Here is a 27,863-nt window from a genome sequence, read left to right as displayed (position 1 = left end):
TGCACAAGTTTAATTTTCTTTGGGTTTTCTGAAATCAACACAGGGTCAAAATTATACAGACAGGGTCAAAAATTTACATACGCTCACTTAGATTATTCATTCAGAGTTGCTGTTCCTTCCAAAATGCCTCTTATCTTGCCAAGGCTGAGGCCTCTTAACTTCCTGTTAGTGATCATGATTGATTACAGCTGGTAGCTTCTCTGTGCCTTCATAAAAAAGGATTTGTTTACAGCACTCATTGGATTGACCAACACACAGTAAAATGGGGAAGTCCAAGGAGCTCAGTGCAGATCTGAGAAAGAGGATCGCAGATGTACACAACTCCAGAATGTCTCTTGGAGCCATTTCTAAACAACTGCAAATTCCAAGATCAGTTCAAACAATTGTATCCAAGTTATTGTGAGGTGTAGTTGCTTTGCTTCAAGAAAACCCAAATTGTCACCCTCAGCTGAAAGGAAGTCGGTTTGGATGGTCAGGAACCACCTGGGAACCACCATGGCACAGCCCTGCCATGAACTGGAAGCTGATGGATCACTTTCTACAGTTCAGATCACCATGGACTAAGAGGCTGCTATCCAAGAAATAACCCCCTGCTCCAAAACTGACACCTTCAAGCTTAACTAAAGTTTGAAGCTGACCACACGGACAAAGAAAAAGCCTTCTGGAGGAAAGCTGTATGGTCAGATGAGACAAAGACTGAGTTGTTTGGCCACAATGACCACCATGTACAGAGGGACACTGTACCAGCTGGTGGTGGTGGTAGGATCATCATGCTCTGGGGCTGTTTTGCTGCCAGTGGAACTGGTTCATTGCACAAAGTGGATGGAATAATGAAGAAGGAGGACTACCTCAGAATTCTTCAGCATAAACCATCAGAAACTTGAACATGACTTGGGAGTTACAACAGGACAATGAACCCAAACACGCATCAGAGCTGGTTGTGGAGGATAAAGCAGGCTAACATTAAGCTTAAAACAAGTCCTGACTTCAACCCTATTGAAAATATATGGATCGTGCTTATAAGTCGAGTCCATGACAAGAAAAAAATTTAATTGAACTCTACCAGTTCTACCATGAAGAGTCATGGAATATCCAACCAGAATTCTGCCAGAAGCTTGTTCATGGGAAACAAAAATGTTTGGTCAAGGTGAATCTTGCGAAGAGACATTTTACCCAAATATTAGGTGTGCTGTATGTATATTTTTAACCCTTTATTGATTTCAGAAAGCCCAAAGAAAATTAAAACTTGTGCACAAAATTCTAATTTGTTTATTTTTTTAATTAAAGCTGTATGCTGTACAATCATTCTGCCACAGAAAGAGAACAGTTCAAAGAAATGACTGAAAACCCAAATATTGCCATGACCTCCATATCCAAGATGGCATTCATGTCACTGTATGTAAACTTCTGACCACATCTATCTATCTATCTAGCTATCTATCTATCTATCTATCTATCTATCTATCTATCTATCTATCTATCTATCTATCTATCTATCTATCATTAAATCTGTTTTGTCATCTCATACACACTCTGACGGTCACTCCTGAGACGTGTGCATTAAACCGAGGCAATTTTTCCCCCTCCTTCCTTAAGCACATTTGATGGCGTGATTTCTGCGGAAGACGTTGTTGGGAGTTTTTTTATTTTTTTCCTCCTGCAGGGCAAACACAAATTGGCAGTTTTCCTTCCATGTGCTGTTTTGAAGTGTGATTTTTATATTTGATGCCTCACCCATGCACATTTGGTCTTGAACAGCATTTGAAGTGGAATCAAAAAGCTTTGCATTTAAATTGAGTATAACCGAAGATGACGTGTTGAGCCCGCTGGGTAAATAAAACAATCACCTGAGTTCTCAGATCCTCACGCTAAGGGTGGGCGAAATGACGACAAATTGGGTACATCATATCACAATGATAATTGGAGTCTTCTACAGTGCACAGTATGCAACATGAGGTTATGATGTCGTGTACCAAGACTGGAAAATAATTGAGAATAAAAGTAAATCATTTTAATAATAACTAAATAAATAACCTTTCAAGCAGTGTCGCAGCTTGTGCCCAAAACTTGAAATATCCAATCAGCAGGTTCCGAAAAGAGCTTGCAATTTTTAACTTGACCCTGTTAACATTTTTTTTTTTTTTTAATCTCCGTAAACTGACAATTTTTATCACAATCTCAATATTCTAGCTCTGACTCACAGTATCCTCCAGTCAGCTACAGGAACGGCTCCAAATGCTACTTAAGCACTAAACAGTCTCGGATCAATAAGGACTGAGGAGCTTGAATTGCAACAAAACGTGAACAGCGTTTAACAGCTTCAGGCCTTACAGCAGGAAACGGTTCCCAGACTGCTTCCATTAGCCATCATTACCTGTGTATTATACACAAACACACACACAACATATCAAAATGTTTTCTTCTTGTGTTTATCTGTCTGGTACGCTTCTCCGACACCCTGTCTGCTTTTATCCACATCTGTGTCCAGAACGCTGCATTATTCTTTGTGCGAATGAAAGTGCTACAAAAGTGACCTTGTCCGTCTTTTTATCGTAATGGAAAGGAAATTCAGGACTAGCGTCATCCAATAAATAATTTTATTAGTATAACACTTTTTTTTTTTTTTTTAACAAAACAAGAATCTGGATGTAGGTTTCGATCAGTAATGAGTGTGGTGGTGGTGGGAATAAAACCTCCTTGAGATGATGTGAGGAAGAAGGCTTGAGAGGACTTGAAAGTGGGTGTAATTTTGTAGTACAGAAGCAGGCGGTACTCGGGGTGATGAGAGGATGAGGATAAGAGTCCTGGGCTGAGCACAGGACAGTGGTTAGGATTATAGCAGCAGCAGCTTTTAGGTGCAGGAAGTATACTATAATAAGGAGGTGTAGTATTTGTGTGTGGGTGTGCTGCTTTTAGACACAGAGCAGCATTTATTTTAAATTGATGTGGAAAATGTATATCTACAATGGTGCTTGAAAGCTGGTGAACCCTTTAGAATTTTCTATATTTCTGCATAGGTGCGTCCCAAAATGTCATCAGATTTTCACACAAGTCCTAACAGTAGATAAAGAGACCCCAGTTAAACAAATGAGACAAAAATATTATACTTGGTCATTTATTTATTGAGGAAAATGATCCAATATTACATACCTGTGAGTAGCAAAAGTATGTGAACCTCTAGGATTAGCAGTTAATTTGAAGGTGAAATTAGAGTCGTGTGTTTTCAATCAATGGGATGACAATCAGGTGTGAGTGGGCACCCTGTTTTATTTAGAGAACAGGGATCTATCAAAGTCTGATCTTCACAACACATGTTTGTGGAAGTGTATCGTGGCACGAACAAGAGAGATTTCTGAGGACCTCAGAAAAAGTGTTGTTGATGATCATCAGGCTGGAAAAGGTCACAAAACCATCTCTAAAGAGTTTGGACTCCGCCAATCCACAGTCAGACAGATTGTGTACAAATGGAGGAAATTCAAGACCATTGTTACCCTCCCCAGGAGTGGTCGACCAACAAAGATCACTCCAAGAGCAAGGCGTGTAATAGTCAGCGAGGTCACAAAGGACCCCAGGGTAACTTCTAAGCAACTGAAGGCCTCTTTCACATTGGCTAATGTTCATGAGTCCACCATCAGGAGAACACTGAACAACAGTGGTGTGCATGGCAGGGTTGCAAGGAGAAAGCCACTGCTCTCCAAAAAGAAAATTGCTGCTCGTCTGCAGTTTGCTAAAGATCACGTGGACAAGCCAGAAGGCTATTGGAAAAATGTTTTGGAGACGGATGAGACCAAAATAGAACTTTTTGGTTTAAATGAGAAGCGTTCTGTTTGGAGAAAGGAAAACACTGCATTCCAGCATAAGAACCTTATCCCATCTGTGAAACATGGTGGTAGTAGTATCATGGTTTGGGCCTGTTTTGCTGCATCTGGGCCAGGACGGCTTGCCATCATTGATGGAACAATGAATTCTGAATTATACCGGCGAATTCTAAAGGAAAATGTCAGGACATCTGTCCATGAACTGAATTTCAAGAGAAGGTGGGTCATGCAGCAAGACAATGACCCTAAGCACACAAGTCGTTCTACCAAAGAATGGTTAAAGAAGAATAAAGTTAATGTTTTGGAATGGCCAAGTCAAAGTCCTGACCTTAATCCAATCGAAATGTTGTGGAAGGACCTGAAGCGAGCAGTTCATGTGAGGAAACCCACCAACATCACACCTGATTGTCATCCCACTGATTGAAAACACCTGATTCTAATTTCACCTTCAAATTAGCTACTAATGCTAGAGGTTCACATACTTTTGCCACTCACAGATATGTAATATTGGATCATTTTCCTCAATAAATAAATGACCAAGTATAATATTTTTGTCCTCATTTGTTTAACTGGGTTCTCTTTATCTACTTTTAGGACTTGTGTGAAAATCTGATGATGTTTTAGGTCATATTTATGCAGAAATATAGAAAATTCTAAAGGGTTCACAAACTTTCAAGCACCACTGTATATAATGTCAATTCTTGAACTTTGGACTTTAAAGTCAAACATAGGAACATGTTCCTTGTACGTACAGTGGGGCAAAAAAGTCAGCCACCAATTGTGCAAGTTCTCCCACTTAAAAAGACGAGAGAGGCCTGTAATTTTCATCGTAGGTATACCTCAACTATGAGAGACAGAATGGGGGGAAAGAATCCAGGAAATCACATTGTAGGATTTTTAATGAATTAATTGGTAAATTCCTCAGTAAAATAAGTATTTGGTCACCTACAAACCAGCAAGATTTCTGGCTCTCACAGACCTGTAACTTCTTCTTTAAGAGGCTCCTCTGTCCTCCACTCGTTACCTGTATTAATGGCACCTGTTTGAACTCGTTATCAGTATAAAAGACGCCTGTCCACAACCTCAAACAGTCACGCTCCAAACTCCACTATGGCCAAGACCAAAGAGCTGTCAGAGGACACCAGAAACAAAATTGTAGACCTGCACCAGGCTGGGAAGACTGAATCTGCAATAGGTAAGCAGCTTGGTGTGAAGAAATCAACTGTGGGAGCAATTATTAGAAAATGGAAGACATACAAGACCACTGATAATCTCCCTCGATCTGGGGCTCCACGCAAGATCTCACCCTTGTGGGGTCAAAATGATCACAAGAACGGTGAGCAAAAATCCCAGAACCACATGGGGGGACCTAGTGAATGACCTGCAGAGAGCTGGGACCAAAGTAACAAAGGCTACCATCAGTAACACACTACGCCGCCAGGGACTCAAATCCTGCAGTGCCAGACGGGTCCCCCTGCTTAAGCCAGTACATGTCCAGGCCCGTCTGAAGTTCGCTAGAGAGCATTTGGATGATCCAGAAGAGGATTGGGAGAATGTCATATCTCATCTCATCTCATTATCTCTAGCCGCTTTATCCTTCTACAGGGTCGCAGGCAAGCTGGAGCCTATCCCAGCTGACTACGGGCGAAAGGCGGGGTACACCCTGGACAAGTCGCCAGGTCATCACAGGGCTGACACATAGACACAGACAACCATTCACACTCACATTCACACCTACGGTCAATTTAGAATCACCAGTTAACCTAACCTGCATGTCTTTGGACTGTGGGGGAAACCGGAGCACCCGGAGGAAACCCACGCGGACACGGGGAGAACATGCAAACTCCACACAGAAAGGCCCTCGCCGGCCCCGGGGCTCGAACCCAGGACCTTCTTGCTGTGAGGCGACAGCGCTAACCACTACACCACCGTGCCGCCCAGAATGTCATATGGTCAGATGAAGCCAAAGTAGAACTTTTTGGCAAAAACTCAACTTGTCGTGTTTGGAGGAGAAAGAATGCTGAGTTGCATCCAAAGAACACCATACCTACTGTGAAGCATGGGGGTGGAAACATCATGCTTTGGGGCTGTTTTTCTGCAAAGGGACCAGGACGACTGAATGGGGCCATGTATCGTGAGATTTTGAGTGAAAACCTCCTTCCATCAGCAAGACACACCGCCCGGGCAACGAAGGAGTGGCTTCGTAAGAAGCATTTCAAGGTCCTGGAGTGGCCTAGCCAGTCTCCAGATCTCAACCCCATAGAAAATCTTTGGAGGGAGTTGAAAGTCCGTGTTGCCCAGCGACAGCCCCAAAACATCACTGCTCTAGAGGAGATCTGCATGGAGGAATGGGCCAAAATACCAGCAACAGTGTGTGAAAACCTTGTGAAGACTTACAGAAAACGTTTGACCTCTGTCATTGCCAACAAAGGGTATATAACAAAGTATTGAGATGAACTTTTGTTATTGACCAAATACTTATTTCCACCATAATTTGCAAATAAATTCTTTAAAAATCAGACAATGTGATTTTCTGGATTTTTTTTTTTTCCTCATTCTGTCTCTCATAGTTGAAGTGTACCTGTACTATGATGAAAATTACAGGCCTCTCTCATCTTTTTAAGTGGGAGAACTTGCACAATTGGTGACTGACTAAATACGTTTTTGCCCCACTGTACATCAAGGTGTGTATTTTCAGCAAAGTAAGTGTTTTCAGGTAGGTTTTTGTTGTGATGTAATGAGATCATCCATACACGGTGTTCCATGGCCACTACATCCAGTGACTAATAATAATTAATAACTAATAATTTATTTCGGAGCATTTTAGTCTCTGAATGCTCGAACTATAAAAATGTGAACAAATGATAAATTATAACACAAGCATAATGTATATTACTGTTTATTTAAAAAAAAATAAGCAAATTTATCAAAACGAAGATCAGTACTCAAATTGTAGAAGTTATAATGATAATATAATGAATCATTTATAAATTGTTTACTCTGACTCTAATAGCCCCCAAGTGTAACTACGTCATCACTTGTTTACCACAATGCACTATGGGGGATAGCCGGGGTCAGTAGTTGAGCGATATGTTGGATTTAATTTCACGTGAGAGCGATGTCAGAGGAGCGATTTTGCCGTGCTCTGTCGTGGAAGACAATGAAATTGGTGATTTAAAGAGGTGGCTAACGTGTCGAATGTTTACAGCGGGAACATCGGAATCCAAATCAAGCTTGGTGAGAAGGTAAGAATCTCGACCGAGTTGACCACACTGTACAACAACAACATCAAATCTCAGAATGTCTTATTTCTGAGGACGTATATTGCACCAGCTAAACTTTTTATCGAGAAAAATCTATCTGAATATCGGGAACTGGCACAGAGCAGTGGCGCTCTCACGGGGGATTCGAGGGCGATTAATGGTCCGAGTGATAAATGAGTGATTGGTTAAATAAAACTTGATCTCAAGAAACATTAAAAAAAAAAACCTTTGGAAACCCGTTGATCTGCTGTGTCCTGTTCAGTAAAATGCATTTTTTTTCAGTAAACGCTGCTAGTGAGGTACACTGAACATTACACGTACCCGAAAGAGAACGCTTGGTGGTTTGGGAGTTTTATTGGTCCGACAGGCTCGTTCGGCTGCCGAGTGCTTCGGTACATTGAGCGGCAAAGGCCGAAGAACACTTCTGTGTTTTCCAGGCTTTGGAATATCGCTAGTTTCAGACGATGATCAGTGTCGATTGTTATAATCATCTATAACCGAAGGCCGTTCCGCAGACCATGGAAATATTACTGGGTCCCAGTTTAAGTACGTCTTTTTCACACCAGAGAAATGTAACCTGCAAACCCTCGTCCATTTCGATTTTTCGTTGCGGATTAAACTTATCCATTTCTTTCTTCTCCTCTTCTCAGTCGGCAGCTGATAAAATAAAGGCTCAAATGAGGTGTTGTCTTTGTTGTAGAGACACAGTAAGGCACACAGCATTTTCACTTTTAGGCGGCATGGTTAAAACCGCTTGGACACAACAATGCAGTGTCTAACAAAGGCGAAAGTAAATAATACGGTGGCGCTGACCCCGGGTATCACCCATAATGCATTGCGGTAGGTAAACAAGCGATGATGTAGGGTTATTAGTTCAACTGACCGTAAGACCGATGGGCTATCGCCGTGGCGTCCGTCATCCGTCGCCCACAATTCAGTTAAGCCTAGGTCACAACCGGCCGTACGTGCTCTTACGGCCGGTCTACGTGCAAGAAACGCACGGAGGGCGCGCGTATGACGTGCTGATTTTCAAGCCGTAGACTGGCCGCAGACCGGCCACAGAGGTTCTTTGTCATGTCAAACAAACTCTACGGGCGCTTACGTTTTTTTTTCAGGTTGCAAGACAAACTTACAGCCAACGTGCATCTTTCTCCACGAACAAAAAAACCGCAGCGATTTGGGAAACGCCAAAAATCGCACGGCCAAAAAATCGTACGTCCAGTTGTGACCTAGGCTTTAAATCGTATCTTTTCCGTCAGTTCTTCACGGATTTCCGTTCCGAAAGACCTCAACTCATCACTCCGCACAAAACTTGGTCATGGTTTTTTCAAATGTTTTGCTAATTCGGTCAAATTAACGAATTTTCCAGGCCTCTCGCTAGAATTGTATCACTTCCTTTCTGATTTCTCATCCGATTCCAGTTCTGACTGATAATGTTTTGGGTCGATGTTCGCTTGAGGAACAAAACTGGGTTGTTTTGTAAACAAATTTTCAGTTTATTTTCAGTTAAATCATAGCTCCTCCCTCAGTTCATTGCGTTGCGAATTTTTGCTAACGAACTGCTAATTTGCTAACTGCTAACGTCACAAATTTTTGGACGACTCATTAGAATTTTATCTCCTCTTGCAGTTCTCACCCAACTTCAGTTCTGATCGTTTTGGGTCGATCTTCCCTCAGGGAACAAAACTCGGTCGTTGTATCGCCAACTTGACACGTTTTCTTCTGACTAGAATTGTATCTCCTCTCTCGTTTATCACGCGAATTCAGTTCTGCTCGATGTTTTGGGTCGATCTTCTTTCGGGGAACAAATTCAGTCCTTTGTTGATGTTCCTGTTGTAAGCAGTTTGTCGTGGAGGTTGGTCCTCTCTCACATTGTCACATTTCAGTTCTGGTTGACGTTTTGGTCGTCATGGTTGTTTTGACAGCAAGCCAGATGAGCTACTACGTTCTTGACGTTCTGGTTTATTGCCAGATGTGCCAGCTGTTACGCATTTTGCGTTGTTCTAACTTAAACGTTTTGAACTCCTCTGATATTATCGAAGACGTCGCAGATTTTCTTGTCTCTTTAAATAATTGATCGTGATATTTTTAAAAAGGGAAAAATCGCAGTGAAGGAAAAATCAGTATCAAGCCCTAGTTTCAGGTGTTTAAAGAGGTTCGAGAGGAGAAGAAAAGGAAAATCGATTGCCGAGTTAGTTTACGGATCAGGCTTTCCAGCAGCGCACACTCTTCTCTAATACAGTATATCCTCACACCGCTGATGTATCGGTCCACTGGCAGCCGCACAGTGTTTCCCAGCGGCATGTTGCTCAGAATTCATTCAGTTGTTTCTGTCCAGACGGCTTCAGGTTACAGGAGTAACGTGGGTGGTATTATGAGTTCATTCATATGGCGTTTTTTAAAAGGTCCTTCGTTCATGCGAGGAAGCCTGAATAAAAGCGGCAGGCTTTCTGTCGGTGCGGCTGATTTTATCACGAGAAAAGCTGCACAGCGATTTAAGAGAGGAGAGGAGGCTCGGAGATGTGAAAGAGCTGCACGAGGAGATGGTATCAGCTCTTTTTTTTTTTTTTTTTTTTTTTTTTTCTTTTTGAGGAGGTAAATACGGAGCTAAGTGGGGGATTGAAATGTCATTTTGTTCCGGTGCTCGCGGCTTTATTTTTCTTGGGGAAGGCTGCCATTTGAATGACATTAACCTGTGGAGCGCTTTTTATTTGGCATTTGTGTTGTGTGTCTTGGATATGAGGATATGACTCTCTCTCTGATAAATCTCAAATAAATATACAGTGGTGCTTGAAAGTTTGTGAACCCTTTAGAATTTTCTATATTTCTGCATAAATATGACCTAAAACATCATCAGATTTTCCCACAAGTCCTAAAAGTAGATAAAGAGAACCCAGTTAAACAAATGAGACAAAATATTATACTTGGTCATTTATTTATTGAGGAAAATGATTGCATATCTGTGAGTGGCAAAAGTATGTGAACCTTTGCTTTCAGTATCTGGTGTGACCCCCTTGTGCAGCAATAACTGCAACTAAATGTTTGTGGTAACTGTTGATCAGTCCTGCACACCGGCTTGGAGGAATTTTATCCCATTCCTCCGTACAGAACAGCTTCAACTCTGGGATGTTGGTGGGTTTCCTCACATGAACTGCTCGCTTCAGGTCCTTCCACAACATTTTGATTGGACTTGGCCATTCCAAAACATTTAACTTTATTCTTCTTTAACCATTCTTTGGTAGAACGACTTGTGTGCTTAGGGTCATTGTCTTGCTGCATGACCCACCTTCTCTTGAGATTCAGTTCATGGACAGATGTCCTGACATTTTCCTTTAGAATTCGCTGGTATAATTCAGAATTCATTGTTCCATCAATGATGGCAAGCCGTCCTGGCCCAGATGCAGCAAAACAGGCCCAAACCATGATACTACCACCACCATGTTTCATAGATGGGATAAGGTTCTTATGCTGGAATGCAGTGTTTTCCTTTCTCCAAACATACTGCTTTTCATTTAAACCAAAAAGTTCTATTTTGGTCTCATCCATCCACAAAACATTTTTCCAATAGCCTTCTGGCTTATCCACGTGATCTTTAGCAAACTGCAGATGAGCAGCAATGGTTTTTTTGGAGAGCCGTGGCTTTCTCCTTGCAACCCTGCCATGCACACCATTGTTGTTCAGTGTTCTCCTGATGGTGGACTCCATGAACATTAACAGTAGCCAATGTGAGAGAGGCCTTCAGTTGCTTAGAAGTTACCCTGCGGTCCTTTGTGACCTCGCCAACTATTACACGCCTTGCTCTTGGAGTGATCTTTGTTGGTCGACCACTCCTGGGGAGGGTAACAATGGTCTTGAATTTCCTCCATTTGTAGACAATCTGTCTGACTGTGGATTGGTGGAGTCCAAACTCTTTAGAGATGGTTTTGTAACCTTTTCCAGCCCGATGAGCATCAACAACACTTTTTCTGAGGTCCTCAGAAATCTCCTTTGTTCGTGCCATGATACACTTCCACAAACATGTGTTGTGAAGATCAGACTTTTGATAGATCCCTGTTCTTTAAATAAAACAGGGTGCCCACTCACACCTGATTGTCATCCCATTGACTGAAAACACCTGACTCTAATTTCACCTTCAAATTAACTGCTAATCCTAGAGGTTCACATACTTTTTTTTGCCACTCACAGATATGTAATATTGGCTCATTTTCCTCAATAAATAAATGACCAAGTATAATATTTTTGTCTCATTTGTTTAACTGGGTTCTCTTTATCTACTTTTAGGACTTGTGTGAAAATCTGATGATGTTTTAGGTCATATTTATGCAGAAATATAGACAATTCTAAAGGGTTCACAAACTTTCAAGCACCACTGTACTTTATCAGAGATCAAGGGCAAGTAAACATCCTTGGACTGATGTGTGTAAAGTATATTTATTTGGTTTCAGCTTTGATATTTGATGTATAATAATATATACGATGCTAATATCTTCAACCAAAAGTCGGAAATGTAAACCATAAGTCTCCACAAATGCTGGAAAATTCCGGGATTAAAACCCCAATCTTGGAGACATGCTCTTGCAGTTATTATTTTGTCGTCCTATATTTTCTAATTAATTTGGTCGGTTTTGCTTTAAATTAATTTAAATCACTCTGATCCTGACCAGGAATACTCCTTTTCCACATACAGGGGACAAGTTCTGGTCTGGTTTGTGCTGCAAATTTTGAACCGATCGGAGCATTTCGACCAAAAATAATTTGGTTCAGAACCAGAAAAGTTGGTTCCCAGCTGGAACTAAAAGAGAGCTGGTTTTTACCAGTGTGACATCAGTGGGCATGTCGTTAGTTTAGTTTGGAGACGTCCTATCTCCTTTTATCATTAGTTGTTGGTCCCTGCTTGTTTTTTGGATGAACGCAAACATCTGCGATTTACAGAACATCGCAGAAAATCAACGCGGTCCACCCTCTTGCTACGACTGTTTGTTTGCTTCCGTTCCGCATCGTCCAACGCTCTCTGTTGATGACACGTCCTTGATTGATTGATTGATTGATTACAACGGTTCCATTCAAAACTGTTGGAAACGCAGGCACCAGGGTTCAAAGAACGAAACCAGCTCAAGAACCTGTTCCCTGTTGGTCAAAAAGCCGTAACAGTGACTAAAGATGCTCTAAATGCAGTGCAGAACGTTGAATGAACGTGATTTTTTTTTGTTTGTTTGTTTGTCCGTCATGCTTCATATCTGACCGCTTGCTCCTGCATGAAAGTAAAAACATCCCATTCATGTGACTTTTCCCAATCAAGACTTCAAGTCCCAACTTGACATCCTGTGAACCCTGCAAGAAGCTCTAGCAAGCTTTCTTATTAATAGAAAGGCACCTTTTATTCATGTGTGTTTTGTATCTGTTTAGAATGAATATGTTCAGTCTGAGGAACGTTTGTGTTCAGTTCCCTCCCCGTGACTGTAAGAGCAGTACGTCTTGTACTGCTCTTCGTTCATGCACATAACGTTTACAGGCTCCAGAGCCTAATCTAGGGCGCGTAATACGCGAGAATACGCGTTTTTTTTATATCTGTCTGTCGCACATCCACTTTTTGGGCACGAGAGTGATCTCGCGTATCTATTCATTTTGTCGCGCATTTATAAGTAGAGAGCGTGTAGTCGCGTTTTACTGAATCTTGTGCGTATCAATTTGTCAGCACCAGCTCGCAAGCACTGCGGTAAATATAGCGCTGTTTACACACCAATCGGAAAATATCGGAAAGGACCGAAGTATTCCGAATGGTTTATTTAGCGGGTAAAACTGTTTTGTGAACTATTATATCATTGGTCACTGAACCGGAAGACAATCAGTGCGTTTCCATGCACATCCAAATCAAGCTAAGGGTCCCAGCAGGGGTGCCAGAGAAATCCAATCCTACATGCACACAAGGAAATCGAGCTATTGTGTGAGGTACATTGTGCACCCGAGCCACAGGTGGCGCTACACACCCCATCGTGTTGGTACACTTCCGGTTGTCGTCATGAAGAAGAGCTATTCAAGAGTATAAACAAAGTTATCAGTTCCGTGTTCACAAGAAGAACGACGACGAAGACAGCAACATCGAGAGATGTTGTTCCTCCTGACCTCTTCTGCTGCTCGCTACGACTACTGTTGTCATGCCGACTGAGGCGGTTATGTTTCCCGCTTGTGGTCTCGTCACTTCCGGAAGGGGCAGTGCTGAAGTAAGTAGCTCAATTACGTAGCTCGATAGGGTTTACATGCACTAAGTAGCTCGGCTACAATCGCATAATCTAGGTCGCGTAGCTCGATTACGAGAAATCCAGTTCGGTTCGATTTCAGCCGAGCTAAGGTGTTTCCATGGCATTTAGAACTTCGATTTCAGTCGAGCTACGGCAGAGATTCGATTTTCTCTATGTGCATGTAAACGCACTGAGTGTATCTCAACCAATCGTGTGAAGTGTTTTAAAAATACCCAAAAGCACATGGCATATCGTTCTGTCTCATCCAAACATAACAATGTCAAAACGCGTGGTCACGTTGAAAGACCTTCGGACGAAAAAAGGAAACAAAACGAAGACACAGAAGTGAGTATTATGTTATTAATCATATTCAAATAGTAAAGGTGCTTAGTTGATATATAAGTTTGTGTACAAATATGATCTTAGAGTAATTATATGACAGTGTGAAGACATACGAAGTCATTTGATTCTGATTGATGATGGTTTTTGAAGTTTGAATTTGACATTATTTTCCTAATGCCAATATACAATTAGTTTGATAATGTTTGGTATTATGTAAGTTTTATTTAAAAATATTATGAACTATATTTAATCTGTTCTTGTGTAATTGTAGGTGCTGTAAGATTGTAAATGATAGAGATTATATATTTTTTAGGAAGTCTGAATTTTGAGATTATCTCCAGTCATTTATGTCAAAATCTAGTTTAAACATGGGTAGATTGTTTAAAGTTTTTTCACTTTCATGAAAGGTGGTCTGAACAAAACAAATATGATAGCATTTTTAAATATTTGATAGTGATTTTTTTATTTTATTCAGAAAGTCAGATTTTTCATCTTATTATTAATTAATAGTGGCAAGACTACATGGATTTTAGACTTAAAGGTGCAGTACGAGATTTTTTTCAGGAGTATTTTTTACCATATTGCTTGAAAAGCTCCTCACACCCATGTCGCAAGCAGTACAATAGAAGGTTTGACCCAAAAACGAAATATTTTAATCCAGTCTACAGTGTAAAATAAAGGAAAAACGCCATCCAATCCTATCGAGGTACCACCTCAAAATGATTGGATACTGACACGTCAATCAGACTGAAGCCTGCGACCCCAAACCCTCCCCAACCCTCACCGCCCCACCCCCGCCCCTACCCTTGCACGTACAGTATGCGCAGGGACCACTCCAGGTGAACTAAGGCCAAGTTTACATTAGACCGTATCTGTCTCGTTTTCTTCGCGGATGCACTGTCCATTTACATTAAACCGCCTGGAAACGCCGGGAAACGGGAATCCGCCAGGGTCCACGTATTCAATCCAGATCGTGTCTGGTCCGGTGCTGTGTAAACATTGAGAATACGCGGATACGCTGTGCTGAGCTCTAGCTGGCGTCGTCATTGGACAACGTCACTGTGACATCCACCTTCCTGATTCGCTGGCGTTGGTCATGTGACGCGACTGCTGAAAAACGGCGCGGACTTCCGCCTTGTATCACCTTTCATTAAAGAGTATAAAAGTATGAAAATACTGCAAATACTGATGCGAATACTGCCCATTGTGTAGTTATGATTGTCTTTAGGCTTGCCATCCTTCCACTTGCAAGTGGTAAGTGACGCGCATACCCGACATGCACTGAGATCACACACACAGCGGCTCAGTCCCGAATCACTGCTCGTGCGCTTCACTCGCGCGCTCTGTGAGCTGCGCAGGGCCGGAGTGCGCACCCTCCAGAGGGCACTTGCTGTTCAGGGCGGAGTGATTTGGAGCGCAGGATGCCTGCGGAGCCGAGCGTATCCGTGTATTGGCGTTGCTGTGTGCACGCGAATCGTGTATTGGCGTTGCTGTGTGCACGCTAATCGTTTTAAAAACGTTAATCTGATGATCCGCTGATACGGTCTAATGTAAACCCCACCTAAGCCATTTCAAAGCAACGGATAGATAGTCTACCATACTAGCCCATTTTATCTAGATACTGGCCTACAATAATTACATAACACTATGGCAGAACAGACGCACACAACTGGTCAAAAAAGAAAACGAAAATCTGTATTCGAAAAGGCAACTGCCAGGAAACTTTATGAAAAAGGACGAGTCAAGACCAGAGTGAACATTGGCGCAGCGTTCGACCGCTGGCGGCGACTCAAATAACAAAAAGGACTTCAAACCGATGCAATGGTGGCCTCCCCAACCCCTGGTCATTTTTGAATTGGCTGTGGAAGAGACAACATGCTGAATACCAGAGACACAATCATTGCAGAGAAGAGAAGATGCCTATACCTGGCAGCTGCTCGTGCCATGCGCAAACTGTTCGTGAAGTGCGTAAACTAGTCGTGAACTGCTCGTGCCATCAATGCGTGACCGTGTCAGTGGGAAGGCACGGCCACGCTGCGACGCGCACCAATTCGTGAACATGTCGTGAACTACTCGTGAACTCGACGTGAGCTGTTCGTGAACTATTCGTGGCAGTTCGTGACAGTCGTGGCATGGCGCGCACTTCCACGCACTGGCACGCATCCTCCCGCATCGTCCCGACGAGATCACGAACAGTTTGCGCATAGTTCACGACCCGGTTGCGAAATTTTGTCGTGACCAAAATTTTGAACATTTCAAAATTCTCGTCCCGACATGGTACGCAGTCACGACGGGTTTACGCACACTTCACGCCAGTTTACGACTAGTTTGCGCACTGGCACGACTCGAGTCGTGCCAATGCGTGCCACGGAATCGTGCAAGTGTCAGCCTTGCATTATAATGACTAGAACATTTTTTTTTTATAATGACTAGAACTGGAGTCGTATAGATGTACGTACTTTCTCACTTCCTCAATCAACCGCTCTTCGTGCTGCTCCATCTTCGCTCGTGTTTTTAAAAATGCCGGTCGTGAAAACAAAACAAACCAGGAAAGTAGGGAAGCGGAAGTGCGTGTACAGCGGATGTAGAGTGGACCAATCAGAGCCCTCTTGTCTGCGACGCTGTCTGCGAGGCTTCTGCGGTGGTCACAATTTTTGGGAGGTGTGCGCAGAGCGTCTGCGAAGGTGGGGGGGCTACGCAGACACTGTCTGCGACGCTATCTGCGAGGACTGGGTTGCCAGCATAAATTGGCCTTTAGCCATGAGCACTGCTTGGGCGAGGGCGGTGACTGCTCCAGAACCCCCGACATATCAGTCATACTAGAATTAGATTAGGTATAACAAGTATGAAAACAAGTGAAAAGTCAACTTCTAATGTAGTATGCAGACAAATATATTTCTTGAAATGATAATCATGTTAGTTGGTTACTTTCACTACGATGTTGTTCAGTCTTACCTGAGAAGACGCCACGGCACACCTGATGATCTCTCCTTCCGCGCTAACAGTGGTTGAAACGCACCGAGCTAATGCAAACAGTCCTCGCGACAACCATGAACGCTCGGGAACTGGCAATGCGCGTTCATGTGCTTTGGAGGGGTGGAGACACGGGGGGTGGGAGCATGGCGAGGGCGGGCGTGTTTCTTTTCAAAATATGGCTTGCGGGAACCGTTATTCCAAAATCTCGTACTGCACCTTTAACTATATCAAATGATGTCATATTTGATATGCAGCATTATACTACTGGTGGTCAAATTGGTAAAAATAGGCTAGTCACATGATTTATAGTAAAACAGTAACCTAGTCATATAACAGAAAACTAGTCATATTTGTAAGGTTTTGCAGTATATAATTCTTCATATAGTTTTTGATCTAAAATCTTTTACATTTTTAAAGTTCAGATCTGATCATAATGTTTGTGCAATACTATAAACTGCGGATAAGTGTTTGCTGATATGGTTTTCATATCACTGTATTAAAGGATATGTATCGTGCCATAATTATGATATTATATACCATAAAATACCAAATAATAGCCGAGTTCCAATTAACCGCCGAGTTCCCTTTAACGGCCGGGTGTACGCGTGTGTTGTGACAAATAAAGGCCGGTTCCGAATACTCGCCGGGGTCTAAAAAAAAAAAAAAAGCGTCCGAACGTTCTATCTAGAATCTTGAGGCCCAGCACTTTTCTGGTTTTCTGGTGTTTAAACGATTTTGCATTGCATAGTTTTCTACCGAAACAATATGAATGAATGAATGAAATTATTTCTATAATACTGTTTACAACATTTTGTTACGTGATAATAAACATGCCATTTCAATGTTATAATCTTGGTCTACCGTAATATTTCTTGAGGAATGCAACTCCGTAACTTTTGACAGATGTCTTAGCCACCCCTTTGGGTATACCCAACGAAAGCCAGCGTGTGTGGTGACATTGAGGACTGCGGGTTTCCAAGGTTGGACTGCTGCTTCTGTTAAACGACCTAAATTGCCGAATGCATGCGTCAAAGCACACACTGAGTTTTATTAAAGACCTTATACCATTTCACTTGCCCTTACCCATTCGGATCTGGAAGACGCTTTACAAAAAAGGTGAGAGCGTTCTAACATGCATTTCAGTCTGCTCGCGGCCAATCTAATCCAAGGGGCCTTTTCAACAAGTAATCTGTCGTGCAAGTTGGGCAGAAGCACGCGTCAGGCAGGCAGCATGTAGGCCTACAAGTCAGTAACCTATTCAACTAACTTTCATCCGAACTTTAAGTTTTCTACGGGGTCGAGCCACCGTACCAACTCACTCGGGGAATAGGCTCATATCGGCCAAATAGGGAGACGTCTTGGAGAGAAACGTGATGCAAGATGACAGTATGTAGCCACTGCAGGTCACTTATTTTTCAGCATAAGAAAAAACCCTTTGGTTTGACACTTCGCACCCTAATTATGTTGCTTCAACGTCGCGCCCTCCATGCAATTTCAGATTGACAGACATCGCGAAGCGCAAAGGGTGGAGGGAGGCTGCATGGGTGAGGGTGATAGCAAGTGACCATAACTTTGCAGAGTAATTAAATCACAGTGCTGCGCACAGACAATGGTGTGGTTTCTTGATTATTTTGTAAAGCATGCACTTAACTAGTCATTAACAGGAAAAGGTGTGTGATTTATCCTTTATCCACCCCGACTGTGCCATGCGAAGATGCATTCTGCGTCTTCAAAATTCCCCGAAGTCGGCACCGTGCTATCTGTAATCTAACTCTAAACAAACTGTAAGTTATACTGGTTAAAAGTAGGCCTATCTGAGAATGATTTTTTTTTTCCCCGTTTTGAGGTAGATTTTGGGGAAGGTGTTTGTGAAGAAGGAATTAATCGCCTGTTCCAAATAGCCGCCTAGTCTCTAATACGCGCCGGGTCTCTTACGTGATTGAGACAAATAATCGCCCGGGCTATTATTTGGTATTTTACGGTAGATTAACATCGGATATGAATGTTTGTTACATGTATTTAGTTTTTTAATAAAACTGTTCTGTTTATAGATGTACTCTTGAAAATATCTACCAATGTATTACTTATTTTTCTGTCCCCACTAACTGGAACAAATGAGGGATATTTTTACCCGTGTTAATATTTTCTGTCCCCTATTTTCAAATTCCTAGATTAGGCTCTGAGGCTCAGTAAAGTGTCTATGCTTTGAAATATTTGAGTGCAAAACGTAGACATTTTGTCCATCACACTCTGTCTGAACAGGGAAAAGGGTATTTCAGAAGCGTCTCTTCTGCAACTGGACTGGAGGATATAAATGGTCCACAGCACTGACGCTCAGGTAATCCATGCATTTATATAATTCCCTTGTATTATAAATATACATAATGCATTTATTCTCTCCACATTCACTGGATATGAGCAATCGCATGCTCTGATTGATTGGCTACTCTACTATCAGGATATCGGCTCATATACTGTGAGTAGAGAAAAACAAAATGGCGGAACGTGTTGCAGTTATAAATGACATGCGTCTTAATACTGATGCAGGCAAAACATCGGTCCTGGTGTTACTGGACCTCAGTGCAGCTTTTGATACTGTTGATCACAACATACTGCTATATCGACTTGAACACTGGGTTGGATTGACTGGTAAAGTTATCAATTGGTTAAATTCATACTTAGAAGCTTCTTTGTTACCCTGGGAAATTGTTCCTCAACGTCAATGTCCTTGACCTGTGGTGTCCCCCAGGGGTCGATTCTTGGACCATTACTTTTCAACCTTTATATGCTCCCACTTGGGCAAATTATCAATAAAAATTCAATTTTGTATCACTGCTATGCAGATGACACCCAAATTTATTTTGCTCTATCACCTAATGATTATGCCCCCCTTGAATGTCTCTACCAGTGTATCGATCAAATCAACAGGCTGGATGTCACAAAATTTTCTTCAGCTGAACACAGATAAAACAGAAGTAATTCTATTTGGAAAAAAGATGAAAGACTCAGGATTACCACTATTCTTGACACAAAGGGGATTAAAACAAAAGATATGGTTAAAAATCTTGGTGTTTTCATTGACAGCGAGCTAAACTTTGACAGTCACATGGAAGCGATCACTAAAACGGCATTTTATCACCTAAAAAACATTTCCAAACAAAGAGGACTTATGTCAAAAAATGATCTGGAAAAACTAATACATGCCTTCATCTCTAGTAGGGTTGATTACTGCAATGGCCTTTTCACAGGCCTGCCAAAAAAGACCATCAAACGACTTCAGCTGGTTCAAAATGCAGCGGCCAGGGTTCTCACACGAACAAAAAGAACAGAGCACATTACTCCAATTCTAAGGTCCCTTCACTGGCTTCCAGTAAGCTACAGAATTGACTTTAAAGCATTGCTGCTGGTGTACAAATCTCTAAATGGTACAGGGCCCAATTACCTCTCTGATATGTTGCAGCGGCCTAACCAATCAGATCTACCAGATCAAAACAGAAAAATGTACTATTAAAACCAGTTGTTAAAACAAAGTGTGGTGAAGCAGCTTTTAGCTACTATGCAGTACAGCTATGGAACCAACTCCCAGAGGACATCAAAAATGCTCCTGCTGTTGGCAGCTTCAAATCTAGGTTAAAGACCAAGCTGTTTTCAGATGCTTTCTGTTAAATAATTAATATTGTCTTCTTTACATTCTTTATAATCTTTACTTCTCTGCATGTTTTAAATTTACTTTAACTTTATCCTATTTTATTCTTTATTCTATTCTGCTGGGGTTTTTTTTCTTCTCATCCTATTTGAACTACTACTTCATTTTATTATTTTATTTTTACTATTGTTTAATTCTTATTTTCTTTTAATTCTTTTAATCCTTTTAATTAATTGTTTTAGAATAAAAATAAAATTATTTTATGTAATTTTATTTCTCTATTGTTTACTGTTTTTGTTTTGCTTTCTGTAAAGCACATTGAACTGCCATTGTGTATGAAATGTGCTATATAAATAAACTTGCCTTGCCTTGCCTTGCTGAACCAACCGAGGACGAAATAAAAACTACTCGAAAACAAAACCCCAGAAAAGCAACACAATAATATGGAATAAAAGTATTTAATGGTGGTAACTTTTTTTTAAAACCAGTTTACCTCTGTCGGTCTGTCTGTATCTCCGTATTTCCGTCCATCCGAAACACCCTTTTCGTCAGCAACCACAAATCACAGCCACTTGGTACCGAGGTTCTATGCCGTTTTTTCAGGTCTGTCGCACATCGACTTCCTGTTTACCGACTGAAGGTATTTACGAAACCTGTAGCGTGGCTTTACAAAATTTTTGTAACACTTTTTTTTTCCTCTCTCAGCAACTACAAATCAGACCTGCTTGATATTTGGTACCGAGTGTCAGCTTTGGGTTCTGTACCATGTCTACCATTTTCAGATCTGTCGCACATCGACTTCCTGTTTACCGACTTGACATATTTACGAAACACACGGAGGATTTTGACGCTATTTCAAGAAGCAAAATGCTATTCCAAAATGAGTTTACCAGGATGCTGTTTGAAATCCTTGGGGAGGGACACTGCTCTTTACTTACTCGTTTCAGGGTTAATTATTTGTCGAAGTCAACATTCATCATGTGTCCTATTCCTTCGATGGCTTGCATTCGCGATTGGAGAAGGGGGCGGGATACATAAAGCCCGGCGCACACGGGCGATTTTCTATCGCTTGGTCGTGCAACTTTTTGACGCAATCAAAAAATCGCTTTGTGTGCGGATATTTGCAACGGCAAACTTGTGTTGCTTGCGACAGATCGCAGGTATCAAACATGCTTGATATTCTGCGACAAAAAGTCACCAGTTGCTGACTTGTTCCCGAGATATCGCCGCATGTGCGTGTCTTTGCGATAACGATGCGATCCCCGCCCGCGAAGTAGTCACGGGATTTCTACGTGACTTGCATCCCCCTCCCAAAATCGCCCACTAGTCGCAGAGAACACGCACACGCAGCTACCCGAGAAGGGAAACTTGTGTCCAAAAATTGCAATACGCTTGCGACGGAAAATCACCCATGCGTGCCGGGCTTAAGTGAGCAGTAGCTCGCAGGTCATCTTGTGTGGGGTTTTTTTTTTTTTTTTAAAGACTGATTCAAAAGCTCAAAGAAGTTTGAAAATTACATGACTGAAATATCCAAGGAAGAATTTTAAAAAATGTCTAAAGCTATTCTATACCTCGGCATGACAAAGACATCGATAGGTTTTTAAGACGTCCATCTAAGCGGAAATAATTTTGTCGGATGTTTTGTGTGAAGTTTTTATTTATCAGATTTGTAAAAAATACAGTTGTGTTCAAAATTATTCAACCCCAGGGGTGATAGCGTTCCGGCGCCGGATTTCCGGCGTACCGTGGCTGGGGGGAAAAAAAAAATCTAGTTCGCCCATTGTCCTGTGTCATTCTGAGATGCGCAGATAGACAGTAAAGGGAATTCGGAATTTCCTTTACTGTCTATCTGCGCATCTCAGAATGACACAGGACAATGGGCGAACTAGATTTTTTTTTTTTTTTTCCCCCAGCCACGGTACGCCGGAAATCCGGCGCCGGAACGCTATCACCCCTGCAACCCCCAATGCTGTAAAGGGTTTTAGGGAATTCAGTGTACATTTGTAATTGTGTTCATAATGACATCTTACAAGGACTTGTTAAAGAACCAAATGCAACTAAAATGACATCAATTGCTTTTGTAATAAAGTATTAAATGGCCTTTTTGTGATTTCTTCATTGACGCAATTATTCAACCCCTTTAAGACTACCACTCTTAAGAACAGAGGTTCATTCAAGTGTTTTCAATCAGGTATTGAAAACATCTGTGGATGTCAACGAGCATCAATCAAGCATAATAAGCACCAATTAGGCAGATTTAAAAGGACTGTGATACTCAGCTCCTTCTAGACATTTACTGGTGTGTTGACAAACATGGTGAAGGCAAGAGAATGGTTCCAGAAGACAAGAGAAGAGGTTATTTCTCTTCACAAGAATGGCAATGGATATAAGAAGATTTCCAAAGTGTTAAACATTCCAAGAGATACTATCGGAAGCATCATCTGTAAATTCAAGGCAAAGGGCACAGTGGAAACGCTATCTGGTCGTGGTAGAAAGAAGATCCTGACGGCGACTGCTGTGCGCTACCTGAAGCGCCAGGTGGATAAAAATCCCCGTGTGACTGGTGAGGAACTGAAAAAAAGATCTGTCAGATGTGGGCATTGAGGTTTCAGCACAGACAATAAGGCGCACACTGCGTAATGATGGCCTCTGTGCCAGAACTCCCAGGCGCACCCCAAAGAATAAGAAAAGTCGACTGCAGTATGCCAAAAGTCATGTGGACAAGCCACAAAAGTTTTGGGAAAGTGTTCTGTGGACTGATGAAACTAAATTAGAACTGTTTGGGCCCATGGACCAGCGCTATGTTTGGAGGAGGAAGAACCAGGCCTATGAAGAAAAGAACACCTTGCCTACTGTGAAGCATGGCGAGGGGTCAATTATGCTTTGGGGCTGTTTTGCTTCTAATGGTACAGCGAAGCTTCATCGTGTGCAGGGTACCATGAATTCTCTTCAGTACCAGGAAATCTTGGAAGAAAATGTGATGGAGTCTGTCACAAACCTGCGGCTTGGGAGACGTTGGACCTTTCAACAGGACAATGATCCTAAGCACACATCCAAGTCCACTGGAGCATGGTTGAAGATGAAGGGATGGAACATTCTGGAGTGGCCATCGCAGTCACCAGACTTAAATCCGATTGAGAACCTCTGGTGGGACCTAAAGAAGGCAGTTGCAGCGCGCAAGCCTAAGAATGTGACTGAACTGGAGGCTTTTGCCCATGAAGAATGGGCTAAGATACCCGTTGGTCGCTGCAAGACACTTGTGTCAAGCTATGCTTCACGCTTGAAAGATGTTATAACTGGAAAAGGATGTTGTACTAAGTACTAAGAATGAATGTCACTTGGGGGTTGAATAAAACTGATAATGATGTGAGCACAGAAAAGACATTTGTGGTCATTTTATTATAAATGTTATGTTTGTCTAATTTACAAGTGCCTCTTTGATTTAATTGTAAATAAGATGACTGAAATGATCAAAATCAATGTCAAACTGGCCAAAACACTTAATTTCAGTGGGGGTTGAATAATTGTGAACACAACTGTAAGTAAAAATGCTCCATTTTTCAAAATCCAGTGAATGTGGATAGAATAACAGTTATTCCATTCGATCTCATCGTACATGGATTATAGCTACACTACCGTTCAAAAGTTTGGGGTCACTTTTGGCCCTTTTCCACTACCCTTTTTCAGCTCACTTCAGCCCGACACGGCTCGCGTTTCGACTACTTCAGAACAGCACGACTCCGCTCGCTTCAGCCCTGCTTAGCACCCAAAACTCGCACGGTTTTGGAGTGGGGCTGAAGCGAGCCAAACCGAGCTGAGTGAGGCTGGGGGCGTGAGCAGACACTCCCCTGTGCACTGATTGGTGAGGAGGAGTGTCCTCACATGCCCACACACGCCCCGCAAGCACGCTGGGATCTGTAAACACCGTAAACCCGGAAGAAGAATAATTACGAATTACGAGAATTTCTGAAGCCTTATGCGCCTCGCCTCATCTATACGCTCTTGCCAGTATCTGTTGGCGTTGTCGGTGACAACAAGCCACAGCACCAAGACCAGCAACACTAACGACTCCATGTCCTCCATGTTTATTGTTTACTCTCCGGGTCGTGAGACTACCGCTTAAAAGATCACTGATGTCACTGTTTGCGCCGCTTAACGACATCACGTGACGTCCACCCACTTTCGCTAACTCCACCCAATGTGTCCACCCACTTCCAGCCAGCACGGTTCAGCGCGGTTGTAGTCGAAATGCAACTCCAACAGCCCCACTCAGCTCGACTCAGCACGGCACGGCTCAGCTCGACTCAGCCGCGTTTGTAGTGGAAAAGCGGCATATGAAATGTCCTTATTTTTGAAAGAAAAGCACTGTTCTTTTCAATGATCATCACTTTAAACTAATCAGAAATCCACTCTATACATTGCTAATGTGGTAAATGACTATTCTAGCTGCAAATGTCTGGTTTTTGGTGCAATATCTCCATAGGTGTATAGAGGCCCATTTCCAGCAACTCTCACTCCAGTGTTCTAATGGTACAATGTGTTTGCTCATTGCCTCAGAAGGCTAATGGATGATTAGAAAACCCTTGTACAATCATGTTAGCACAGCTGAAAACAGTTGAGCTCTTTAGAGAAGCTATAAAACTGACCTTCCTTTGAGCAGATTGAGTTTCTGGAGCATCACATTTGTGGGGTCGATTAAATGCTCAAAATGGCCAGAAAAATGTCTCGACTATATTTTCTATTCATTTTACAACTTATGGCGGGAAATAAAAGTGTGACTTTTCATGGAAAACACAAAATTGTCTGGGTGACCCCAAACTTTTGAACAGTAGTGTACGTGCCTCGCCGGCTATCAGCTCATGTATGATTTGATTTCGTGGAATAATTGGTAAATCCCCCTCCAATCCCTATAAAGTCTTATTAATATATTTAATACAGAACTTGTGATGTTGAATAACTTCTTTGCATTTTTTTTTTTTTGTCTATTGGTGTAAAGACCGCACTGTATATTTACCGTAATATGGATATAATTTGAAGGCTGAACCATCTCTCTGTTTCACGCAGCATCACTCTGGGTGGGTTTGGAGCCGATCGCTTTTATCTGGGTCAGTGGAGAGAGGGACTGGGCAAGCTCTTCAGTTTCGGAGGACTGGGCATCTGGACCCTCATCGATGTCCTCCTCATCGCCGTTGGTTACGTTGGACCTGCTGATGGATCGCTCTATATCTGAGACGTAAAGTGATATTATACAGGCCTGTTTTGGTTTGTTTGTTAACAAAGTGAATTTCAGACTGGACTGGAAAACACACACACACACACACACACACACACACACACACACACACACACACACACACTGCTAACACTCAGGTGAGATTGAGCTTGAGCTGCTTCTCTCACCACAGCTAGGCTACAGGAAAACGTTCTTCTTGTGTTCACGTAGAAACACGATGTCTAGCTTAAGATCGCCACAGGTAAACGACTTCATAGCAGTCTGCATGATTCTCAGTCCTAGTGCTCGTACACGCACAGGGTTTGTGCCGAGCTGTGCGTGAGGAGGTGTGAGAATTTTTTTTTTCCCCCTCCTTCCTCTAGCACATAAAAAGACTCAAAGAAAGATCCTTGGTTTCAGTCTCTCCAAGACTCTTGGAATTGTAATGCCACTTTGTATCTTCGAGATGCATAAATGGTTCCTTCAGTCTCCTAGAGCCAGGAGAATGAGCTGTAACTGAGGAAATGAGCGAAAATGGACACCTGGGAAAGCGTCCTCGGATGCTTTGTGCTTTTTAATGTTGAAAAGAGAGAAACAAAAAGCTCATGGTGTACCAGTGCCATTACACTGTTGAGCAGTGTAACATTATGCCTGTGTGTTTCGTGGTAATGTTTGTCTCGACCGTAATTGCATTTGTACTACCTATTTATTTTCTTTTTTTTTTTTTTTTTTAAACCAACTAAGCTCCTGAAAAGAGCAAATGATATGATTATCAGTCCTTAAGGTTCATTAGGTTTCACTAAGCAGATATATTCACGCTGATGTGTTTTAAAGGACCAAGGCATGAATGGGATGTAATTATAGAAATAAACCATGCAAAAATCAAACCCTGAACATCTTTCTTTTTCTTTCTTTCTTTCTTTCGCAATGGAAAAGCACAAAAGGAACTGCTGGGGATTTAGTACAGCGGAGAATAGTTTCCATAGTATTAATTATCATCATTTACACAGTTTCCATACACAGCATTAGCTGTGTTCATGGTAGAACAAAGGAAATTGTCAGTGAAGTCACTGAAGGAAATATAATTGCCTCAAAAAGGAAAAGTAGATGTACAGTGCCTTGCGAAAGTATTCATCCCCCTTGGTGTTTTGTCGCATTACAAGCTGGGATTAAAATGGATTGTTGGAGGGTTAGCACCATTTGATTTACACAACACGCCAACTACTTTAAAGGTGCACGTTGTTTTATTGTGACACAAACAATAATTAAGACGAGAAAACAACAGAAATCTGGAGTGTGCATAAGTATTCACACACTTGGGTATGAAACCCCTAAATAAGAGCTGGTCCAACCAATTCACTTCATCTCATGTCATCTCATTATCTGTAGCCGCTTTATCCTGTTCTACAGGGTCGCAGGCAAGCTGGAGCCTATCCCAGCTGACTACGGGCGAAAGGCGGGGTACACCCTGGACAAGTCGCCAGGTCATCACAGGGCTGACAGACACAGACAACCATTCACACTCACATTCACACCTACGCTCAATTTAGAGTCACCAGTTAACCTAACCTGCATGTCTTTGGACTGTGGGGGAAACCGGAGCACCCGGAGGAAACCCACGCGGACACGGGGAGAACATGCAAACTCCGCACAGAAAGGCCCTCGCCGGCCACAGGGCTCGAACCCGGACCTTCTTGCTCTGAGGCGACAGCGCGCACCACCGTGCCGCCCCCAATTAACTTCATAAGTCACGTAAGTAGTTGATTTAAGATCCAACTGTGTGCAATCAAAGTGTCACATGATGTCTGTATAAATCAACCTGTTCTGGAAGGACCTTGACTCTGCAACACTACTAATCAAGCAACATGAAAACCAAGGAGCCTCCAAACAGGTCAAAGTTGTGGAGAAGTATAGATCAGGGTTGGGTTATAAAAAATATCCCAAACTTTGAATATCCCAGCAAGCACCATTAAATCCGTTGTAGCAAAATGGAAAGAATATGGCACCACTACAAACCTGACAAGAGAAGGCCCCGCCCACCAAAACTCACAGACCGGGCAAGGAGGGCATTAATCAGAGATGCAACAAAGACACCAAAGATAACACTGAAGGAGCTGCAAAGATCCACAGCGGAGATGGGAGGATCTGTCCATAGGACCACTTTAAGCTGTACACTCCACAGGGTGGGCGGGGCTTTATGGAAGAGTGGCCAGAAAAAATCATTGCTTAAAAAAATAGGTTTGAAGTTTGCCCAACAGTATGTGGCAGACTCCCCAAACACATGGAAGAAGATTCTCTGGTCAGATAAGACTAAAATTGAACTTTTTGGCCATCATAGGAAACGCCATGTGTGGCGCAAACCCAACA

General features: G+C 42.2%; 1 protein-coding gene across 1 annotated transcript in view; it reads left to right on the top strand.

Annotated features, from left to right (window-relative positions):
* The window catches only part of tm2d3 (TM2 domain containing 3), a 41,166-nt gene extending 14,783 nt beyond the window's left edge, over positions 1 to 26,383 (top strand). The window contains exons 5-6 of the mRNA XM_060924157.1: positions 18,901 to 18,976; positions 25,349 to 26,383. Coding sequence (XP_060780140.1) covers positions 18,901 to 18,976; positions 25,349 to 25,514 — 242 coding nt within the window. The 3' untranslated portion in view covers positions 25,515 to 26,383. The remainder of the gene's footprint in view (positions 1 to 18,900; positions 18,977 to 25,348) is intronic.
* Positions 26,384 to 27,863: the final 1,480 nt, after the last annotated feature.

Source organism: Neoarius graeffei, chromosome 6 (genome assembly GCF_027579695.1).
Source record: "Neoarius graeffei isolate fNeoGra1 chromosome 6, fNeoGra1.pri, whole genome shotgun sequence".
Classification (NCBI taxonomy): Eukaryota; Metazoa; Chordata; class Actinopteri; order Siluriformes; family Ariidae; genus Neoarius; species Neoarius graeffei.
The sequence above is the reverse complement of the archived record's forward strand: the minus strand, read 5'-3'. Positions and strand labels throughout refer to the sequence as shown.